Source organism: Polypterus senegalus, chromosome 13 (genome assembly GCF_016835505.1).
Source record: "Polypterus senegalus isolate Bchr_013 chromosome 13, ASM1683550v1, whole genome shotgun sequence".
Classification (NCBI taxonomy): domain Eukaryota; kingdom Metazoa; phylum Chordata; class Cladistia; order Polypteriformes; family Polypteridae; genus Polypterus; species Polypterus senegalus.
The window spans coordinates 126632813-126653656 of NC_053166.1; the positions used below are offsets into that span (position 1 = coordinate 126632813).

At 40.0% G+C, this 20844-nt stretch overlaps 1 protein-coding gene across 2 annotated transcripts in view; it reads right to left on the bottom strand.

Moving 5' to 3' along the window:
- si:dkeyp-72e1.9 (syntaxin-binding protein 4) overlaps positions 1-20844 on the bottom strand; it is a 162747-nt gene that overhangs the window by 59990 nt on the left and 81913 nt on the right. For both annotated transcript variants that reach the window (XM_039775611.1, XM_039775612.1), the window contains exons 6-10: positions 14499-14584; positions 12753-12879; positions 7686-7827; positions 7140-7246; positions 5216-5348 (exon numbers count right to left, since the gene is read on the bottom strand). In XM_039775611.1, the coding sequence (XP_039631545.1) occupies positions 5216-5348; positions 7140-7246; positions 7686-7827; positions 12753-12879; positions 14499-14584 (595 nt within the window). The remainder of the gene's footprint in view (positions 1-5215; positions 5349-7139; positions 7247-7685; positions 7828-12752; positions 12880-14498; positions 14585-20844) is intronic.

The following is a 20844-nucleotide window of genomic DNA, read 5'->3' on the forward strand; positions in this document are numbered from 1 at the left end:
AAACAATTGTACATACATATCCTGTTAGATGTAGGGTTTGAAATCAGTATTATTCTCATATCTTTTATGACTATTTTGCTTCACTAATGTAATCTTTTTTATCTCTGTGTCTGTTATTTACATCTCTTGTTACCGTAAGGGCCATTGCAGCAATAAGCTGAGCAGGTCAGATCATATTTCTTTCTCTCCAGCAAGGGATTATATCTGTTCTTGAATATAATATAATATGAATTACCATTTTACTTAATTTTTCTTTCAATCTGTTAACATTCCAATTTGCCAGATATAAAACCTTCTGTGTGATAATAATTTACTTAAAAATGTGTTACCAAATTCTGTAATTAAACTGATTTTGTGATAAGGAATATTAACATATTATATGCTTATATCTGCTATTTAAGGTGACTGATCCTGTGTCAGTTTTATAAAAAAAAACCCAAAAAACAGCATTGAAGCATTCTTTTGGACAATAACAATAAGGACTTGACTCCTTGGCCACCAAAACTATCAAAAACTTTAAAACATAAGCCAGATGAAAGCAGTAATTGATTTTCCTAATCCTAGACTAAATAACTAAAAATGAAATGTGCAGTTCAAAGAAGAATCAAAAGATTAGATGCATCAGTTTTTTAACCTTTTTCACTTGTAGACCAGCAGAAGATTGGAACTATCTTTGGAGAACAAGGAGGATATAAAAATATAATAAACTTATTTATTCTGTATCATAATTTGTCCAACTAGTTTTTGAAGTGGAAATACACACGTTCTAATGCTCTTTTATTCTTTAATTTCTTAGTAGAGTGGAGTCAGATTTATAGAGAGCATTGGTGGGGTTGGTCCTCTTGCAGTTTCAAGCATTAAGATTTACTAGCATTAGTAAGATCTGAGGCACAGATCCTCCTTCATGTTTTGAGCATCTGAATATACTAACATTCCATTGGTAGGTATTTTGATATTAGTGTTTAGAGTGTCCAGTTTCATTAACATTTCATTAGAGGCCTTTGCCCACCTTGGTGTTTAGAACGTCTAATTTTCTAACCTCAGATCTGAGACTCAGGTGCTCCTTCGAGATTAGATTGTCCAGATTTACTAACATTAGATTGGAGAACATGGGGGAGGGTCCCTTAGGTGTTTAAAGTACCCACATTTATTAACATTTCATCTGAGAGTATAGTGGATTGTTCCCCATTGGAGTTGTTGGTATCCAGATGTTGTACAATTCAAACAGAGAGTAGTGGTGGTGGTTGGGGTGTTCCCATTTGAAGTTTCGAGCATCTAGACACATAATGACTTAATTTTTCATTCAAAATATTATCTGAAAAATGTTCACGCTGGCTTACCAACATGACCAGGGGACAGGTTGATTTCTATCGAGTATAAAATATTCTATGGTCTGGTACTGGTCTGCAGACCGGCATTTGGGAAAACTGTTATAATGCATCCTGCCACCTTAAATAGTGTTGCTATAGTGACATCACTGATGCACAACAACACGTGTTGCTTACAACAACAACATGACTGTGCCCATAATGTAAACAAAGAAAGAAAATGGTGTTATTTGATGTTAAAAATAATAGAAATGGACTAATAACACAATAAATAAGTAAATTAATAAACAATCATGACAACTATGAACATGAACATATTCTTAACAACAATAATTCCTTCATCCACTTTTGCCACTTTGTGGACTGCATAAAATGCACATACATAAACTAGATAAAAAAAACTCTAACTGGGAGTTGTTTTGCTTTAATTTAGCAAAAATATCTGCAAATGCAAAATTAACTTGACAAGTTTTCTTTAAGTAAGCTAAACAAATTGTAAATACAATTTTTAATAAGTCAGCAATTCTTAACAATAAGGAAAGCATGATTTAATGTTGTAATATAAATACTTTTCACTTAGTTAGATTTCACTTTTTGCAGTGTGCCTCTCTTTAACGGGTAATAATATGCTGTTCTGTTTGTTAATCCATTCTATTTCAGGGTAGAGAAGTAAATAAGAATATAAGTTAATTGAATTACATTGGGGCAAACGTCAAATTAATCTGCAGTGTAAAGTACCAACAATCCATTCAAATTTTGGACCCAGTGAATACTTTTTCAGAATGGTGAATGCCTCTTATAGATATGGCAAACAAAGGAACACATTTGCATATATGCTTTTGTCTCTGTCCTTTAGTGATATAAACATGTATCTGCTCAGCCCTCTACTGGGCTGCTCAAACTTCACCTGTATTGAATGAGTGGCTCTGTCCTTTGAATGAATACTTCATGTTCTATTTATCTGTATTAGTAAGTGGCTGTCATCTAAGTAAGAAATGCTGAGCAAGGCTGAGCAGAAAATAACAGAGATTTCAAATGTCCCCTTTGCCATAAATAAGCATAAACAGCCTATTGACATTTCTATTTAACTAATGTCTGTACTGTCAACAAGAATTTTGCTTTTGCTGTATGTGTCCAGGTCAGATTAACTAGGTGGCAATGACATAATTTTCAGATCCATCCTGGAGGTTCATAACCTTTAGACCTGGGATAGATAGATAGATAGATAGATGGATAGATAGATAGATAGATAGATAGATAGATAGATAGATTAGGCACTATATAATCGTAGATAGATAGATAGATAGATAGATAGATAGATAGATAGATAGATAGATAGATAGATAGATAGATAGATAGATAGATAGATAGATAGATAGATAGATACAGTAGATACTTTATTAATCCCAAGGGGAAATTCAGTACTGAGAAGTCAAGCAAAATTACACCTTTTATTGGCTAACTAAAAAGATTACAATAAGCAAGCTTTCAAGGCAACTCAGGCCCCTTCCTCAGGCAAGATGTATTTTTTTTTTAAAGAAAAGTTATCTACTTTATATTTTTTCTCCCAAGGTTGCAAATACTCAAACCTAAGTTGCCTAGAACTAGCGTATTTCATTTATTAGCTTTGTAGGCAACTGATGAATCTTTATTTTATGTAACACTTTACACAATGACCGTGACTACAAGAGGATTAGACTGGATGGAAACAGCACATAAAAGTAAATAACATACAAAATGGGAAAAAAAGACACCAAGGTGCTGTTCACACTACGTACTTTCTGTTATTTAAACATCTGGATTTGAATGTGTTATGCTAATCATGCCTCTAAATTGGCCCATTAGGAATCAAGTATAGTATATGCGTATAAACATGTGAAAGTGACATATGATTTGTTCCTACCTTACATGTGAATGATGGGAATCACTCTTGTACTTATCGTTGTGATAATTTTGAAGAAAAAGTGGTGACAAAAAAAGGATAGCCAGATCTTTTGTGGAAAAATTTGCCTGTTTATCCTTACTTTTTATACACAATTCTCTTTCCTGTCGACACCTTTTTTCTTTATGATCATCATCGTTGTTGATCAGATTTCCTAATGAAGATGTCGTTAGCAATTTGGTTGATCACAGTCTGTGCCATTTAGTTTGAAAGGTGTTTGTAATGGTGAAAGATTACAACAGTAGCTAACAATTACAAATAGAAATTGAATGCATACATCAGATTTTCTAAGCCTAAATTAGAGCAATTACTGTTACTTATTTGGCTGAAACTTTTCTTTAACATAACTTATTTTTCCTTTATGCTACAACTGTTTCCAGATACGGTATTTTTTACAGTTGGAGCACAGATGTGCTCAGGGACACTCAGTGAGTTAAAGATTGAAAGTAAATCACTAACCCTAGGGTTTAAGGGTCATTGCCTCAATGTCCACTGCACGCCACACCTGAAACATGGATGGTGTAGTATCCTAATTCAATAAGCATAGCTCCTTATAAGAGCACTACCCAATACTTTGGACCTCTATATTAAACAACACTTTTAGACAGAGGATTTGTCTTTTTTTCTGTTTTTAGAATAATTTGTTACTCATGTGCCCCCTGTTCTGTGCACTGATTTTAAAGCACATTTTCTTGGATATCAAACTAAATAAGGGAATGTGCTGTTGCCTCACACTCCTGCTGTGTCACTGTCAGTGTGGAGTTTGTATGTTCTCCCTGTGTCTATTTGGGGTTTTCTTTTAGTGCTCTAAGGTTTCTCTCACATCTCAAAATGCATGCATATTACTGTAATGGATGACTCCAAACTAGCCTGTTACATGGGTGTGTGAATGTCTGCATTAGAGAGCAGGTTTCCTGTTTAATCTTCACCTTTACTTTTTTCTATGCCGAGTCATCTGGTGTGCCTGTCCTTGATACAAATATACTGCACCATAATTATATAATGCATGCTTTTAAAGTGAAAGAAACAACAGAGGCTTTTACAATGCATTTAACAAGGACTAAAGACAGCTAAGGACCATAAATTGAATGATGTTATATATAAAAAAAAAATGCAGTAAATGGACAACTAGACTATTGAAAAAATTGTGAAATAGCTAATTTGTTATCTTTTTTAACCAAATAGAATTACAATTGACCAGCAGCACTGTGATTGTGACCTGCTCTTTGGCTATCACTGCTCCTGAAGTTTTAAGGATCACTCTTACTTACATGTCTTTTCAGGGTATTGACAATAAACCAACACCAACAAAAGACACAAACACTAAAAAGTATACGTAGAACGCAACACATACAGTATACAGTACAAGTTGTACAATTCTGTGCACAATTATAGTGAGCAAGGTTCTACAAAAGCTATTTTACCACAGCAAATGTTTAAAGTCCTGATGACTTTCGTTAGCCAACTCATTAAAAAGGCCTGAACAGCGCTGGGATTCGAGACTCCTCATTGGACTGATGCATAATTCTGCGGGGGGTGAGAAACTCTTTGGAAGTCACTGTTGTCTGAGATCTCGCCTGCTCCAAGACCATGGACTGTGGTTCAGTGGCATTGGGAGAGATTTGGAATTATATTTTCTAACTAATGTCAGCTTGATTTCAATTTTGGAGGCTGATGAATTATGATGAATATGTTTTCTCCCCATTTTAGATATCTTTTTTTCAATTCCACAAAGTGGGAGACCAAAAACATTTAATCCTTTAAATCCAGTTTTTGTAAAGGTTGTTGCCTAACCAATGTAAATTTACCGATTTGACCCAGTGCATTACTTCAAATGCTCTGTTGTTAGGAGTTAATTTGTATCTGTGCACATTTCTATTAAAATACCTTTTCGCTAGGTTTCAAAGCACATCCCTAAGGATGAGTAATAAAATGCAAAGTATACCTCAGGAGTTCGTGCATAAACCTTTAATTTGCTGGCACTGTAGCCATTTCTTTGGATGCCATTTTGCACAGAGTTACTGACTGGTAAGGGACTTTTACCAGGAAGGAATGCTATCTCCACTGTTTCTTCTTGTCTAAAAAACAGTAATGTTAAAGATAACAGATTGAAAATGTAATTTGGACACCACTTAATCAAAGAATATTCACTTTAAATAGCACTTTATGTAAACAGCATTGTATCAATATACAGTACTTCAGATATGCAAATAACACCCTGCAACACAAGATAATGAAGATAACATAATTCAAAAACAAAATGAAATACTGAGATTCTCAGGATAACAATGAAATATTTTGGCATTAAATTAAAGTATAAATCTCAAGGGACAGAATGTATGTGATAGTAATCACCCTATAAACCTATAAAGCTACCCTGGAGTTGACAGACAAAGAAATATAGAAAGGGTAAATGGCCCATTGTTACAGAAATAAATATATGTAGCAGTCTAAAATACAATTGGGAAAAAAGGAACATCAGTGGTGCTAGACAACACTGAAATCATGTGTAGGTCCCTCTGATATTCTTAGTTGTTCGAGTCAGGCAATTAATCTGGTTAGGCAACACAGATTTATCAAGATTGTGATAATATACTGCTCAGACTACACGTCTGTCATCAAGAGTTTACAATAAGCAAGACGGTGGCACTGACCAGAAAGCAGGAGACAGAGCTGGAGGTGGCAGAGTTAAAGATGCTCAGATTTGCACTGGGTGTGACAAGGATGGATTGGATTAGAAATGAGGACATTAGAGGGTCAGCTCAAGTTGGACAGTTGGGAGACAAAGTCAGAGAGGTGAGATTGTGTTGGTTTGAACATGTGCAGAGGAGAGATGCTGGGTATATTGGGTGAAGGATGCTAAAGATAGAGCTGCCTGGGAAGACGAAAAGAGGAAGGATTAAGAGAAGATTTATGGATGTGGTGAGAGAGAACATGCAGGTGATGGGTGTAACAGAACAAGATGCAGAGGACAGAAGAAGATATGGAAGAAGATGATCTGCTGTGGTAACCCCTAGTGGGAGCAGCCAGAAGAAGAAGAAGAATTACTGTCAGCCTATAGAGCTGACATGGTTACAGACATATTTTGCTGGTCAAGCTAAAATGGCAGGTCAGCATTTCCTAAAACATGGTTAATTGAGCTAGGCACAATAAAAACAATACCAATGGCATAACATTAGCATTTTAGGTTGTTTTACAAGCCCCAAACTAGCAAGCAAGGGTAATTCTTACTTTGTGACACTGGTGCGGCTTGAAAGACATAAAGAATGGGTAAACTAATGAATATTAAGGGCGATTTTTCACCTTTTCTGTTGACTATTGCAAAGCCAATAGCATAAATCAGTTTAGAATTTCTTGCTGTCATTAAGTCACATCACATTTTTGACCAAACTGAGAATTTATGCTATTTCAAAACGTGTAAAAAAAATGTTCATTTTAGTACTATTTATTTTCATCTTTAGCTAGAAAGTTGCTTTAAATTGTACTCTTTGTTTTGTGAAGCATCTTGTGATGGGTGTTTTGTAACAGGCACTCTATAAAATAATCATTGACTGATTGACTGATTTAAGTAAAGCTTCTGGGACAGCAAAAATGTCTCATGGATTTGCTTAGTAACTGCCATTGTTTGTATTATTTCAAAGTTTCTTTATTTTAATCTTTTCAACCTATTTTAACCCCACTCAGTAAATATGGTGAGCTTCCTGCTGTCTCATTCTCCATGAGCAAGATCTAACCAATGAATTTTAAATTATAACAGAAAAACAGTTGTACACCCCATTGTACTTTTAGGCAGTTCAAGTACAGTGACATCCTCTTGGCATTGACTGAAATCAAGAATTAAAGAATAAATAAAAACAATGAGTAAGTACCTGAACTTGACCTTGCTTAGCATACTTTTTGCCTCCTCACTTGTGACCCCTATTAAAGATTCCTTATTAATTGCAATTAACTGATCTCCTGGTCTGAGTCTGCCATCCTGTACAAAGAAAAAAAAAACACAATCAACAAATGAAGACATCTTTAGTAGGCATTAACTTTTTGCACTTTGTTATCTTCATTTTCCACAAAAACATGAGACTACAGATTTTTTCAAACAATACTGCAAACAACTCTGAGTAAATATCAGATATAAAAGTTATCATTTTTGGTAAGAGTATGCCTTTAATTAAGGGACATGGAGTGAAATGAATCATGGTTTGCATTGGGAAACTTCTATAATTAAACATTTGTCACACTAAGATGTTTTTCAGCACTCTTAAGAAAGTAAAATAGATAAGCATCCCAACACCAATAAAGAAGGGACACCTCTATGCGACACCACATTTCTGCAAAGGTGGGAACAGAGACGACTATAACTCTACACAGTCATTATATTATAACTCTAAAACCAGAGAACAAACTTTTGCAGCTCTCACCTTATGGCAGTCACCACCAGGTAAGATTTCTTGTATAAATACTGCTGGCCCATCAGGCTTATTTGAACCTCCACTGATCATGATCCCAAGCCCAGAACTCCTTGGAATGGAGATCAACTGAATTACACTCTCAGGCTGATGACTGCAAATGAAAAAAAATGAAACCTATATAAACCGAATACGATGAATTTTTCCAATCCAGTTAAAATTTTGCCTGGTTATTATATCTGTTACACTAATCCTGGGTTATACCCTTAGTGTCTTTTAGGCAGATGCTAATCATTTTGTAACAAAAGAAAATACATCTCTTTTTGTATTATCTGTGTAAAAAACTCTCCCAAAAATGCCTAAACATGAAGACACAAAACCTCTGACAAATGAAAGAAAACCATTTATTCCACCAAGCTTTTTTGATTAGCTAATAAATAACCGTTTTAAAAATTGTTAATGTTTCCACTTCAGCAACATGACTTGGTACTTCCGGATTTTGCCAACTCTGTGTGAAGAAGTGCACCCTGGCTTCTATCTTAAATACACTTCCTCTTTATTTTCAGTGGTGTCATTAAATACATCATTTTTGTTTAATTAATTGAAATAATTCTTCTGAATCCAAGATCTGAAGTAGGTCTCCATGCAGCCTTCTCTGCTAAAGAAGGTTATATTCCCTGTGCCCTGCCATTAGTCCTGGGATGCACATAGTCTTTCTTCTCTGTACAGATGTTCAGTCTTTTTTTGTAGTTTGGCAACCACAACTCAGCACAGTACTCCATATGTAGTCTCACTAAACATTATACAGAACTACATCAGTAGGCCTTTTCCTGGGAATTCTCCTATTTTTCTAGACGCACATAATGTATGAATTATACTCGCTGTAGCCTCTATCCTGTGGTGTATGTTATGCACTCTCATATGGTGCACTTCTATTCAACATTTAAATATTGTCAGTTGGATATTTATTTGCCATAATTTAGATCGGTCTTGGGTATGACGTTAAACTGCATCTGGCCCTGCAAGCAGTCCTCCAGCTTCCAGGGAAATCATGGGGGTTGGTGGCAGGATTAGCACTCCGGCCACTGTAAAAAAACTTCACACAGCACCGAGACTACAGAAAGGATTCCTTTTTGCTCTCCGCAGGAGTAGCTCTGCTGCGGCCGCCCATAGGAAGGCTGCTTGCATCATGAAGGGGATTGGGGAAAGCCCTCGGGCAGATACAGTATCTGTAGGTAAATGCACCTTTTATTGGTCTGGTCGGTCTGATGGCTGTCATACTCAAGGAGTAGCTATTGCTGTAGTGGATTGGCTTCTTCCAATGGTGTCTTATGTCACACCTTTCAATGAGCGCACTATGGGACTCAGATTACGCCACTCCCTGGGTGCCTTGTCTGTTGTCTCAGTGTATTCTCCTACCGCGGTGAGTGATGTCTTGGCGAGGGAGATATTTTATTTGCAGCTTCGCTCAGTGGTTCATGGGTGCCCACAAGGTGACACTCCTCTGGTCATGGGCAACTTCAATGCAGCCACTGGCACTGACAAGGCTGGCTATGAGGATTGTCTCAGTCCCCATGGTGAAAGTGGCTCCATGTTCCTTGACTTTGCAAAAGGTCAGGGGCTGCAAATCGCTGGACCCTGGTTCCAGCACCCTGAACTGCATCATTGGACTTGGTACTCCAATACTGGTGATACGGTGAAGGAAGTCGATCACATCCTCGTGGGCAGACGCTGGAGGCTCTTGCAAAACTGCAGGGTCTACAGAAGTGGCCAGTTTGTGAATTCTGAGCATAGACTTGTTGCTACTGTTAGGATCGAGCTTAGGTCCAGTAGGTTACCATCTACTAGGAAAATGAGCCTGGACTTGGCCAGACTCCAAGACCAGGCTGTTTTTAATGAGTTTGCATGCAGTTTGTGTGAGGAACTTTCAGATTTGAGTATGAGTGCCGATCCTAATGTGATGTGGGAGACCTTCCGTGACAAGACCCTGAAGGTTGCTGAGGGTTCTGTTGGTGTTGGCTCAATGGCAACTCTGGTCTGTACCGGCAACTGAGAAGGACGGCTGCAAGGGCTCTGAGGGCAGATAAAGAGGCGTTTGTGAGCAAGTGACACACCATCTGTGGTCTAGCGACCCACGTCCTGCTTACAGAGGACTCAAAGCATTATGCACATCCGAATCTGTTCTTTGGAGAGTCGCAGTCAGGGCGGCTGATTGAACGGTCCTTAAGGGTGACACTGCAGTTGTGACCCGCTGGGCTGGCTAATGTTGAGCAGTAGTTCAAAGCTGATCCTCTGGCTAGGACGTTGGATATCTCTAGGTCCACGGTTCTTGAGGCTGATCCTCCAATTAGCTGTGAACCACCCAGTCTCACTGAGAGTGCAATCGGGTGGTGAACCAGCTGAGGTGGTGGAAAGGCTGCAGGGATCTGTGGTATCCGAGGTGAACTTCTCCAGGCTGGTGGTAAGGCTGTCCTCCTGGCATTGCAAGCAATCTTTGCTTTCATTTTGGAGACTGGCATTTTCCCAACTGACTGGAAAACGGGACTTATCGTCCCTATCTGGAAAGGGAAGGGTGATCGCCTGCATTGCAGCAACTACAGGGGGATAACACTGCTCTCGGTGCCGGGTAAGGTCCTGGCTTGGGTTGTCCTCAATAGGATCTGTGATCACTTGCTCACCTACCAGCATCCAGAACAGTCTGTTTTACGCCTAAGAAGTCTACCATCGACCGCATCCTGGCACTGAGGGTTCTCACAGAGCACAAATGTAAATATTGGCAGAGTTTCTTTGTATCCTTTGTCGATTTTCGCAAAGCGTTTGACTCCGTTGATCGAGCTGCCCTGTGAGACATCCTAAGGGTTCGCATGATCCCCTCGAGGTTGCTGGATATCATGGCTGGCCTGTACACTGGTACTGTGAGTGCTGTGCAGAGTGGAGGCAGGACCTCTGCGTTTTTCCCAGTTGATTCTGGGGTTCATCAGGGGTGGGTTCTGCTCCTTCTCTGTTCAGTGCTTGTATGGACTGGGCGTTGGGCAAGGTCGTGGGGTCCAGCGGCTGTGGGGCATCTGGTGAAGAAAGAATAACGGATCTTGACTTTGCTGATGATGCTGTGATCTTCACGGAGTCAATGGAGGCTCTGATCAGGGCACTCGAGAGACTGAGTGAGGAGTCTAAGTGTCTGGGCTTGCGAGTGTCCTAGATAAAAACCAAGATCCAGGCCTTTAATTACCTCTTGGGCATAGCCATCAGCAGTGTGTCTGTTTGCAGAGAGTGCGTCGACCTTGTTGAGAGGTTTACTTACCTTGGCAGTGACATTCATGTCTCTGGTGACTCTTCCTGTGAAGTCAGTAGACGGACTGGGAGAGCAAGGGGGGGTCGTGAGGTCGCTGGAAAGAGGTGTGTGGTGCTCTTGATATCTATGCAAAAGGACGAAGGTCCAAGTCTTTAGAGTTCTGGTGCTTCCTGTCTTGCCATTTGGTTGTGAGATATGGACGCTATCCAGTGACCTGAGATGAAGACTGTACTCTTTAGGTACTGTGTCTCTTTGGAGAATCCTTGGGTACTGCTGGTTTGACTTTGTGTCAAATGAGCAGTTGCTCACAGAGTACCAAATGAGGCACATTATCTGTACTGTGAGGGAGCATCAGCTACGGCACTACGGCCATGTGGCGCAAGTCCCCAAAGGTAATCCAGCTCACAGAATCTTCATTTTGGAGGGCCCGAGCAGCTGGACCAGGCCAAAGGGACACCCATGTAACACCTGTCTGTGACAGATAGATGGTCATTTCCGGAGAGTGGGACAGGACCGCGCTTCTTCCTGAGGGGTTGCCAACCAGGATCCCGGGCTGTTTCGTCATGTGGTGGGTGCAGCAATGTACCAAAACATGATCTCCAGTCACACTTAACCTGAAATACATAGTGTCACTGGCTAATTGTGGATCACTTAACTTCAGTCTGACTATTGTAGATACCTTCAGCTGTAGGGCAGCAATGCTAAAGATGTCGGCTATTTCTAATCTCATGTGCTTCTCTTTTTCGATTCACAACAATATCTGTGATTTAAAACCAAAACCATCAACAGAACTGGTTTGGTCTTGGTAGTTTGAAGTGCATGCTAAAGAGAAGTCAATGTTTATTCAAATCTCTCTGCATGCGGCACATGCTAGTTTTTTCTCCAGCAAGAATTCTTTTGTTTTGTCACTGCTATTTTTAAGTGCATGTTGGTAGATGATTTAATAGTATATCTTAGGAGAAATATACTTCACTTAATCATTCATCTGCGTAGCAGCTACATTTTCTTGAATAAACTACCATTAAAGTCTCTGATTAATATTCAAAGTAGCAAATACCACACATCAGCCTGTTCTGATGGCATCAAAATAGCTGGTACAGCAATACTATACACCACAGGGCACACACACACACTAGGGGCAATTTAGAATTGCCAATGCACCTAACCTGCATGTCTTTGGACTGTGGGAGGAAACTGGAGTACCCGGAGGAAACCCACACAGACACAGGGAGAACATGCAAACTCCACACAGGACGGACCCGGGAAGCAAACCCAGGTCTCCTTACTGCGAGGCAGCAGCGCTACCCACTGCACCCCCGTGCCGCCCTATATGTGCTTAATAATGATAAATTTCTAGATGTGTAAATGGAAAAGGCTGGCACTGAAAATGTAAAACATTTAACTCCTTTCTGCATCCATGTCAATTGTTTCTGTGTTCTGGTCAGGCTTTATTGATGTTTGTTCCTCAACACTTTTCTCATCTTTAATTGTCAAATGTATCCTATTTTAACTCTTACAAAAAGCTCTTGACAAATGAGTTGTACAGGGCTTGACAGGGGTCTGAATCCTACCAAAGTACCTGAGACCAACATCTGATGCTCCACTTATTTAGTAAATAAAGCCTGTTTTTACAAAATGTACGATGTTAGGCTGTAGGGGTTCCAACTGCACACTAATTCTACCAGCACATACAACCAGCAAAATGTGGATACAATTTCACTTATGCACATGGGCACACCCACTATTCTAAAATACATCCCAAAGCATTAGGTCCTTAGTCACCATACCTGGCAGAACGCAGTATTGATCCATTATTTCCATTAAAAGCACAGTGAGAGTTAGCAGGGCTTAAAAGAAGAGGGCTCTGCGACCTTGAAGAAGATCCAGATGAGGAGCTCTCCAAATATCTTCCAGCTGTTAAGAAGAGATTGGATATGTGATATGAACCCAATAATCAGCATAATGGAATACTGTAATTTGCACACATTTCCAAAAGTGAATGTTACAGACAACAATAGTACAGCTATCAAATGTGCTGAAAACGTAGAAAACCTACCAATCAGCCTATACAATTCAGACTAATTGTCCAGAAGTAAGTATTTTTGCCATTTTGTTTTTTGCTAAATATTTACTGCTTTGAGGCATTTAGGTCCATTTTGTTGATCTGTTGTTCATGATGCTGTGTAATGTTAAGCCACCCATGCTTATAATGTCACAGAATCCATCTATAGTATTTAATGTGGAAAAGTGGATTCTCGTGTTTGTCCACGGTATTTTTTTTTAAGAAAAAGGTTCATCAGTGAGAAAGACTAGCTTTTGGGGTGATTTCTGTTCTTATTATTATTTAATGTTTTTGAGCCCTTTCTTATTTGCAATGGTGATGGACAGGCTGACAGATGAGGTTAGACAGGAGTCCCCGTGGACTATGATGTTTGCTGATGACATTGTGATCTGTAGAGATAGTAGGGAGCAGGTTGAGGAGACCCTGGAGAGGTGGAGATATACTCTAGAGAGGAGAGGAATGAAGGTCAGTAGGAACAAGACAGAATACATGTGTGTAAATGAGAGGGAGGTCATTGGAATGGTGAAGATGCAAGGAGTAGAGTTGGCGAAGATGGATGAGTTTAAATACTTGGGATCAACGGTACTGTGTAATGGGGATTGTGGAAGAGAGGTGAAAAAGAGAGTGCAGGCAGGGTGGAATGGGTGGAGAAGATTGTCAGGAGTGATCTGTGACAGACGGGTATCAGCAAGAGTGAAAGAGAAGGTCTACAGGACGGTAGTGAGACCAGCTATGTTATATGGGTTGGAGACTGTGACACTGACCAGAAAGCAGGAGACAGAGCTGGAGATGGCAGAGTTAAAGATGCTAAGATTTGCATTGGGTGTGACGAGGATGAATTGGATTAGAAATGAGTACATTAGAGGGTCAGCTCAAGATGGACGGTTGGGAGACAAAGTCAGAGAGGCGAGATTGCGTTGGTTTGGGCATGTGCAGAGGAGAGATTCTGGGTATATTGGGAGAAGGATGCTAAGGATAGAGCTGCTGGGGAAGAGGAAAAGAGGAAGGCCTAAGAGAAGGTTTATGGATGTGGTGAAAGAGGACATGCAGGTGATGGGTGTAACAGAACAAGATGCAGAGGACAGAAAGATATGGAAGAAGATGACCTGCTGTGGTGATCCCTAACGGGAGCAACTGAAAAAAGAAGAAAAAGAAGTTTTTGAGCTTTTTGAATGACAAAGATTTCAATTTTATTAAGGATTTTTGGATTGATTGCTATTTTTTCTTACTGAAACTGATCCATCCCGTCTAACTGTTATTTTAGACTGTTCCTTAAATCCTTAAGTCACTTCAAATGTAACCTCTTCACATTATACTGAATGTGCTCTTGTCAACTGTACAATACATTACAGTAATGGACTGTCACCAATGAAGAAGAGACCTTGTTCCTTGACACAGTGTTACTTGGCATTTTGTTCCACATAGAAGACTGGTGTGACAGAAAATAAAATTGGAAAGGAAGATTACTTACTTCCACTTTGTTGAATTGGGGAGTTCCGTGAAGAGCCAGCACTGCCACTTGAGCCATATTTCTCTAGCAATTCAGCAAACTCTCTCCTATTAAGTAAAATAAAGCATAACACAAAAAGAGATATGAACAAATAATATATAAGCTTTTATTTGTAGAATATTGCCATAATGAACAAGAAGAAACTAAAAATCATCAAAAGCAATAATAGGTACATTTTTACACTAATAAATGTCGACTGCACACTATTAAATCAGAAAACTCGTGGTTTTGCTATCACCTGATATACAGACATCCTAGACAACACATACATCTTTTCATTTAAACTCAAAGGGGTCTACCAAAGGCTTTTCCAGTAGAAGACCATTTTGATGACAGCCTAACTTTTAAGTACGTATTAATAAATGTGCCTCTGTATCAGGCTTTAAGGACAGAAAAACTATGATATGGTGAAGAGGTCAGCAATAAAGCATATGCAGCTTCCAACAAATGTAAATGAAGTGTATAAGTAACAACAACCAAATTGGCCATTTTGTACCTCAAGCATCTACTTTCTGGTGTCTAAATATAGACCCTTACCACTGCCCAGAGCACAAAATGGACAGTTTTGATCAGTCGAATTAAAGGAACTTTTGTTTATTTTACCTCTCATATTTTCATAATTTTGACTACAACTGCTTAGTCGCAAGAGACTCAAAAGATAAAAGTTAAAAAAGAAGGATACATGTATGGGAATAATTTCATGTGAACTGTGCAGAGGTGAGTTAATAATTCATATATCTTATCACATTAGTTGATTCTCAGTAAATTCTAACATGACTTTGTGCTCATTCTGTGTGTTGTATTGCTATTATTCTGTATTGTGTTAATATGTTAAATATTATATTATATTTCTATATTCTATGTTATTTTATTATCTGAATTTAAATACTAGCCTTTTTCTTTTCTAAAAAGGGGAAGAGTTATTACAATCTATTGCCACTCCTTGTTTCAAGTAAAGCAGCCAGATGGAAGCAAATACTGATTTCTTGCTCAAAACAAAAAAGCACAAACTTTGTTCTGTGGGTCTCATTCTACCTGTGGCACAGAGCAACATTTTGTGCAGAAAAAATTCTGGCAAAAATCCCAATTTACATACAGAATCAATTTCTTTTTTCAATTTCTTTTTGGAGAGTATGCCACACATACAACTGTACAGCATTACCATTAACATGCTCAACCATACAACATTTGCATAAATGAACACAAAATCTATATTAAACACACAGTAAAACAGAGTGTTAGAAATGTGTTGCATTATTTTTGTGCTTTCTTTTGTGTCAGTTATAAATGTTTTAATTGTTTTTCATCATTATGGTAACATATGTGGTTTTTATTTCTTGTTGTATCTACTTTATATTGTTCTCTCATTGGTGCCAGGCAATTCTTATGAAATACATAGGGTTTGATCCCTGGCTCAAGGCTGATTTTCTTTTTATCTTTAATCATTAATGTTTTATGTTTTCAAAATATTGTGTTTTACAAAATTATGTTTTTGTGTTCTTTTTTATGTCTGTTTTTTAATGAGTTTGTGAATTCTGACCACATACTTGTTGTTGCTACGCTGACGATCCAGCTTAGGTTCAGTAGGCTACCACCAACTAGGAGAATGAGGCTGGAACTGGCCAGACTCCAAGATTAGGCTGTTTCTGATGAGTCTGCACACAGTTTGTGTGAGCAACTTATAGCCTTGGGTACGACTGCTGATCCTAAGGTGATGTGGGAGACCATATGTTTCCAAAAGGACGAAGGTCAAAGTCTTTAGAGTCATGTATGCTATTCAGTGACCTGAGACAAAAATTGGACTCTTTTGGTACTGTATCTCTTCGGAGAATCCTTAGGTACCGCTGATTTGACTTTGTGTTCAATGAGTTATGTTGCTCATGAAAGTCCCAAATGAGGCACATTACCTGGATTGTGAGGGTGCATAACTTATGGAACTATGGCCATGTGGCGCGATTCCCAGAAGGTGATCCGGCTCATATGATCCTCATTGTTGGGGACCCGAGTGGCTGGACCAGGCCAAGGCAACACCCACGTAACACCTGGCTGCAGGATCCCGAGCTGTTTTGTCATGAGGTGAGTGCAGCAACACGCTGTACTAATGCATGCTTCCCATGCTGACTTGAATATTTTACATCAATTATTATTTTATATTAAACTAGCCGGTGTAAGAGTCCATTTATCCCATGGTCTTAGAGTTGGTGGCCGGGGCTCTGTGAGTTGGCGGCCGTGGCTCTCTGTCTTGCATGCGCTCTCTGTCTTGCTTGCCCTTAGTTAGAGTTCGTGGGCGGGGCTCTGTGAGTTTGCGATCGTGGCTCTCTGTCTTGCGTGCGGTGTAAAGTCAACGTGGCTCAGAGGTGCATTGGGACTTCTGCACAGATAAAAGTGACTGAGGCTGTGTTTGGTGAGTTGTTGCGTGCCTCGAGAACGACGCTGGACGCGGAAGAAGGACGGTTACAGTTGGCATGCGTGGCTCTGTCGTGCGTATCCCATGACGTGGTAGGAGGGTTACAGTTGGCGGGCGGGGCTCTGTCTTGCTTGTGCTCACTGTCTTGCGTGCCCTAAGTGAATTATATATAGATGTTTTACTTTAAAATATGTGCAATGTACACATAAAATAAAACCTAACAAGGTGGGATGGCCTCTCCTGATTGTGCAGCTGAGTGACACTCTAAGCCTTTATATTGGGCTAAAAGGTTAAAGTCCATCACTTCAGCATTTGTTAAAAGTTTCTTTTTTGACTCTCTTGTGAATTTAGTTATTTAAGTTACTTTTCACTCTGTTTTTTTGGTTATGGACATAGCTTAAAAGGACTATGATTTTAGGATTACAGATTTCTTTTGCTAACCTATAGTTTACCTTTTAGGTATAGTAGATGCCTTTATTCAATCCCACTTACAAAAAATTTATAAACAATATTTAATGATTAGCATGGAAATGAAAAGTTAATAAACAAAAGAGAACTACTGTACATTTAAAAGTAGGTCACAAATAATTTAGTAATAATAATAATAATTCATTACATTTATATAGCGCTTTTCTCAGTACTCAAAGCGTTACTACAGTTAGTCTCAAGTTTAACTGAAAATTAGCAGTTTAGTAAAACTTGTTAATAGTTTACAGGCTAAGTGCACAATAGATTTAGGAGAAGAGCAGAGGGGTGCAAATCCTGAATAAATCCATAATGCTTTTTTAAAGAGTCACTTGCTACATTTGTTCAAGAATTTCTGGGTTCACAATCAACAGTACACAAATCATAAGTATTCATGCCTTATGGGTGCTTTTTTTGCTGCTTTCCTGATCACCAACTCAAACATGGCCACCACATGAAGTGTGAATCAAGCATGAGCTTAAAGAAAAGAAGAAAACAGTTATAAAGAAAGTTGTGAAAGGATAGGGAACATTATAGGGCATTTTTTCTAGTTTTTACCTATTCTAGACGTTTTGTTTTCAACAGGAGAAAAACAGTGCTGGTTAAATTTGAGTGTCATCCATCCATCCATTATCCAACCCGCTATATCCTAACTACAGGGTCACGGGGGTCTGCTGGAGCCAATCCCAGCCAACACAGAGCGCAAGGCAGGAAACAAACCCTGGGCAGGGCACCAGCCCACCACAGGGCACACACACACTCTCCAAGCACAATTTAGAATCGCCAATGCACCTAACCTGCTTGTCTTTGGACTGTGGGAGGAAACCAGAGCACCCAGAGGAAACCCACACAGACACAGGAAGAACATGCAAACTCCACGTAGGGAGGACCCGGGAAGCAAACCCAGGTCTCCTAAATGCAAGGCAGCAGCTCTATCGTTGTGCCACCCTTTGAGTGTCATGGCTTGACAAAATATGAAGGCTTAGTAAGGAATCCATTATGATAAGATCTCATTAATAGTGTAATTGTGGGTATCACGTACCTCATTCAGGAATGTATATGTAGCACCCAGAATGTTTCACCCATGTTGAAATACATTACTGCATATAAGTTAGGGATTTGTTCAGGAACACAACTGTTCTAGACCCTGTCCTCTGAATGAATGCTCCAGGCCACTGTTTAGACAATGGCAACCTGACTTTATAACAGGTTCTTCAGGTTCTGCAATAGTTTGGAAAAATACCACAGCGAGTATTGACAAGTGGTAAAATTAGAATATAAAGTACCAATAGAAGAATTACACCCACGCTCCCAGGGATAAATTACCCCTCTATCAAATTCCAGATCTCATCACTATTCTATTTTCAGAGAGTTACAATTTAAAAAAAAAAAGATGAATAAAACAGGCTATGTATAGCCAAAGAAAAAGCAACCAACACCTGCAGTTCATGGCCCTTACAGGAAGATAGAAATGTTCATCAATATGGTGAGATCGAGTTGAATATCAGTGGTAAATTTCAAGCAGTGGTATTTCTTCCGTGTTGTACATATAATCAATAAATATATAAGTTGAAAGCTATCCCATTCAACTGATGTGAAAAGAAGTCACAGCTGAGTGACTGAGATGTGATTTATAAGTTACTAGCCAACCCGCGGCGTAGCATACGCCGCATAATCAGGCCGCTGTTTAAATGATTTTTAAGCACAGAGGAAAAAATAAACATTTGAAAAATCCGTAATTTAATAAACCACCAAGAAAAGTAACATTGCAACAATGCACGCTACGAACCAACATACAATTGTTCGTGACTGAAAACTGGCACTGCCCGCTTATGTGCCCGCCCCCAACTCCCTACCTGAGTCGTTTTCGTCTGTGTACAGTCCACACGCACCTGTGAGTCACGTTGACTGTTAATTTTCCAAACACCGCCTCAGTCGGTTTCCACGTTGATTTTTCATTGTTCTTTGCGGTTCCGGCTGCTTTTTTATATATAATCCACCAAGTCACCCGACCATGGGGGGAGGGGGGGTGTGTGGTTGGTTTACAAAGGGTAGGGACGTAATCAGTGCGAGCGTACGACCCGCACGTACTGGGAATTTCTCGTTCGTGGAGAACAATTGAAAGCCATGGTCTCCATCACGAATGGGGTTCAACGGCTTACGCACGGCTCCCCGCGCCAGGTAGACACACGTTGATCCATTCAGTGTAGCGTGACATACAAGTGCATCACTAACCTGTTAATGCTCAATCTCACGTGGCTGAAAGCCACTTGTCCGTCTAAGAATTTGAACGCCGACCGCTGTTGGGTCGTGTAACTATTTGGCAGGTGGGAGTCTCATTCGTTTTCGGAAATAACCAGCCAAATCGCTCCACCAACTAAGAACTGCCATGCACCACCACCCACAGAATCGAGAAAGAGCTATCAATCTGTCAATCCTGTCCGTGTCCGGGCCGGGTGAGGTTTCCTGTGTTGAGTCAAATGAAGCAAAATCTTCACACCTGGTGGTGCCCTTCCGTCAATTCCTTTAAGTTTCAGCTTTGTAACCATACTCCCCGCTGAACCCAAAGACTTTGGTTACCCGGTTGGCTGCCCTGTTGCGGGGCCTGCATTGGTGAAGCAGGTGAGACGGTAATGAAACAGAGGCACAGGGCTTATTGGTTTTTAAAGATTGCTTCCTTCATTGGGTTTTAACCAATGCACGGAACGAACCAACACACAATCGTCCGTGTGGCGCGGAGGGTGGAACAGGAGGAGAGGAGAAGGACATCCACTCCGCTCCCTCCGTCATGCTAGTCTGCTGATTTCTCGTTCAGTATGCACTGCTTGCTCATGTGCCCACCTTCAACTCGTCACTCGAGTCGTTGTCGTCTTTGTACAGTCCAGATGCACCTGTGACTCACGTAGACTTTTCATTGCTCTGTGCGGTTTTGGCTGCCTTTCTTTATATAATCCACCAAGACACCCGACCACGGTAGTAGCGAGGTGGGTGCATACAAAGTGCGCATGTTTGTCGCGGATGCGAATTGCTGTATGTAGCGTGTAAAACAGTTTGCCAGGGTGCACGCGGTCGTGCATCGTAACCCGAAAACTCGTTTTTTAAAGACTGCTTACTTTATTGTGTTTTAACCTCAGTTGTAAAGGAATGTTTTAAGGATCCCATGGGATACCCCTCGCAAACCGTTTTACACGCTGCATATGGCGATTCACCTCCGCGGGAAACATGCCTCTATTAACAGTCAGCGTGGGTCGGAGCTGCATGTGACCTCTATGACAGACGAATATAAATGACGCCATTTTTTCTGTGTCGCGTCTGAGTTGGTGGGCGTGGCTCTGTGAGTTGTCGTCGTATCCAATGGTCTTGGAGTTGGTGGGCGTGGCTCCTTCCTCCGTGCGCCATAGGTGTCTAACTTGTCGGCGGCTTAGTGAATCCACG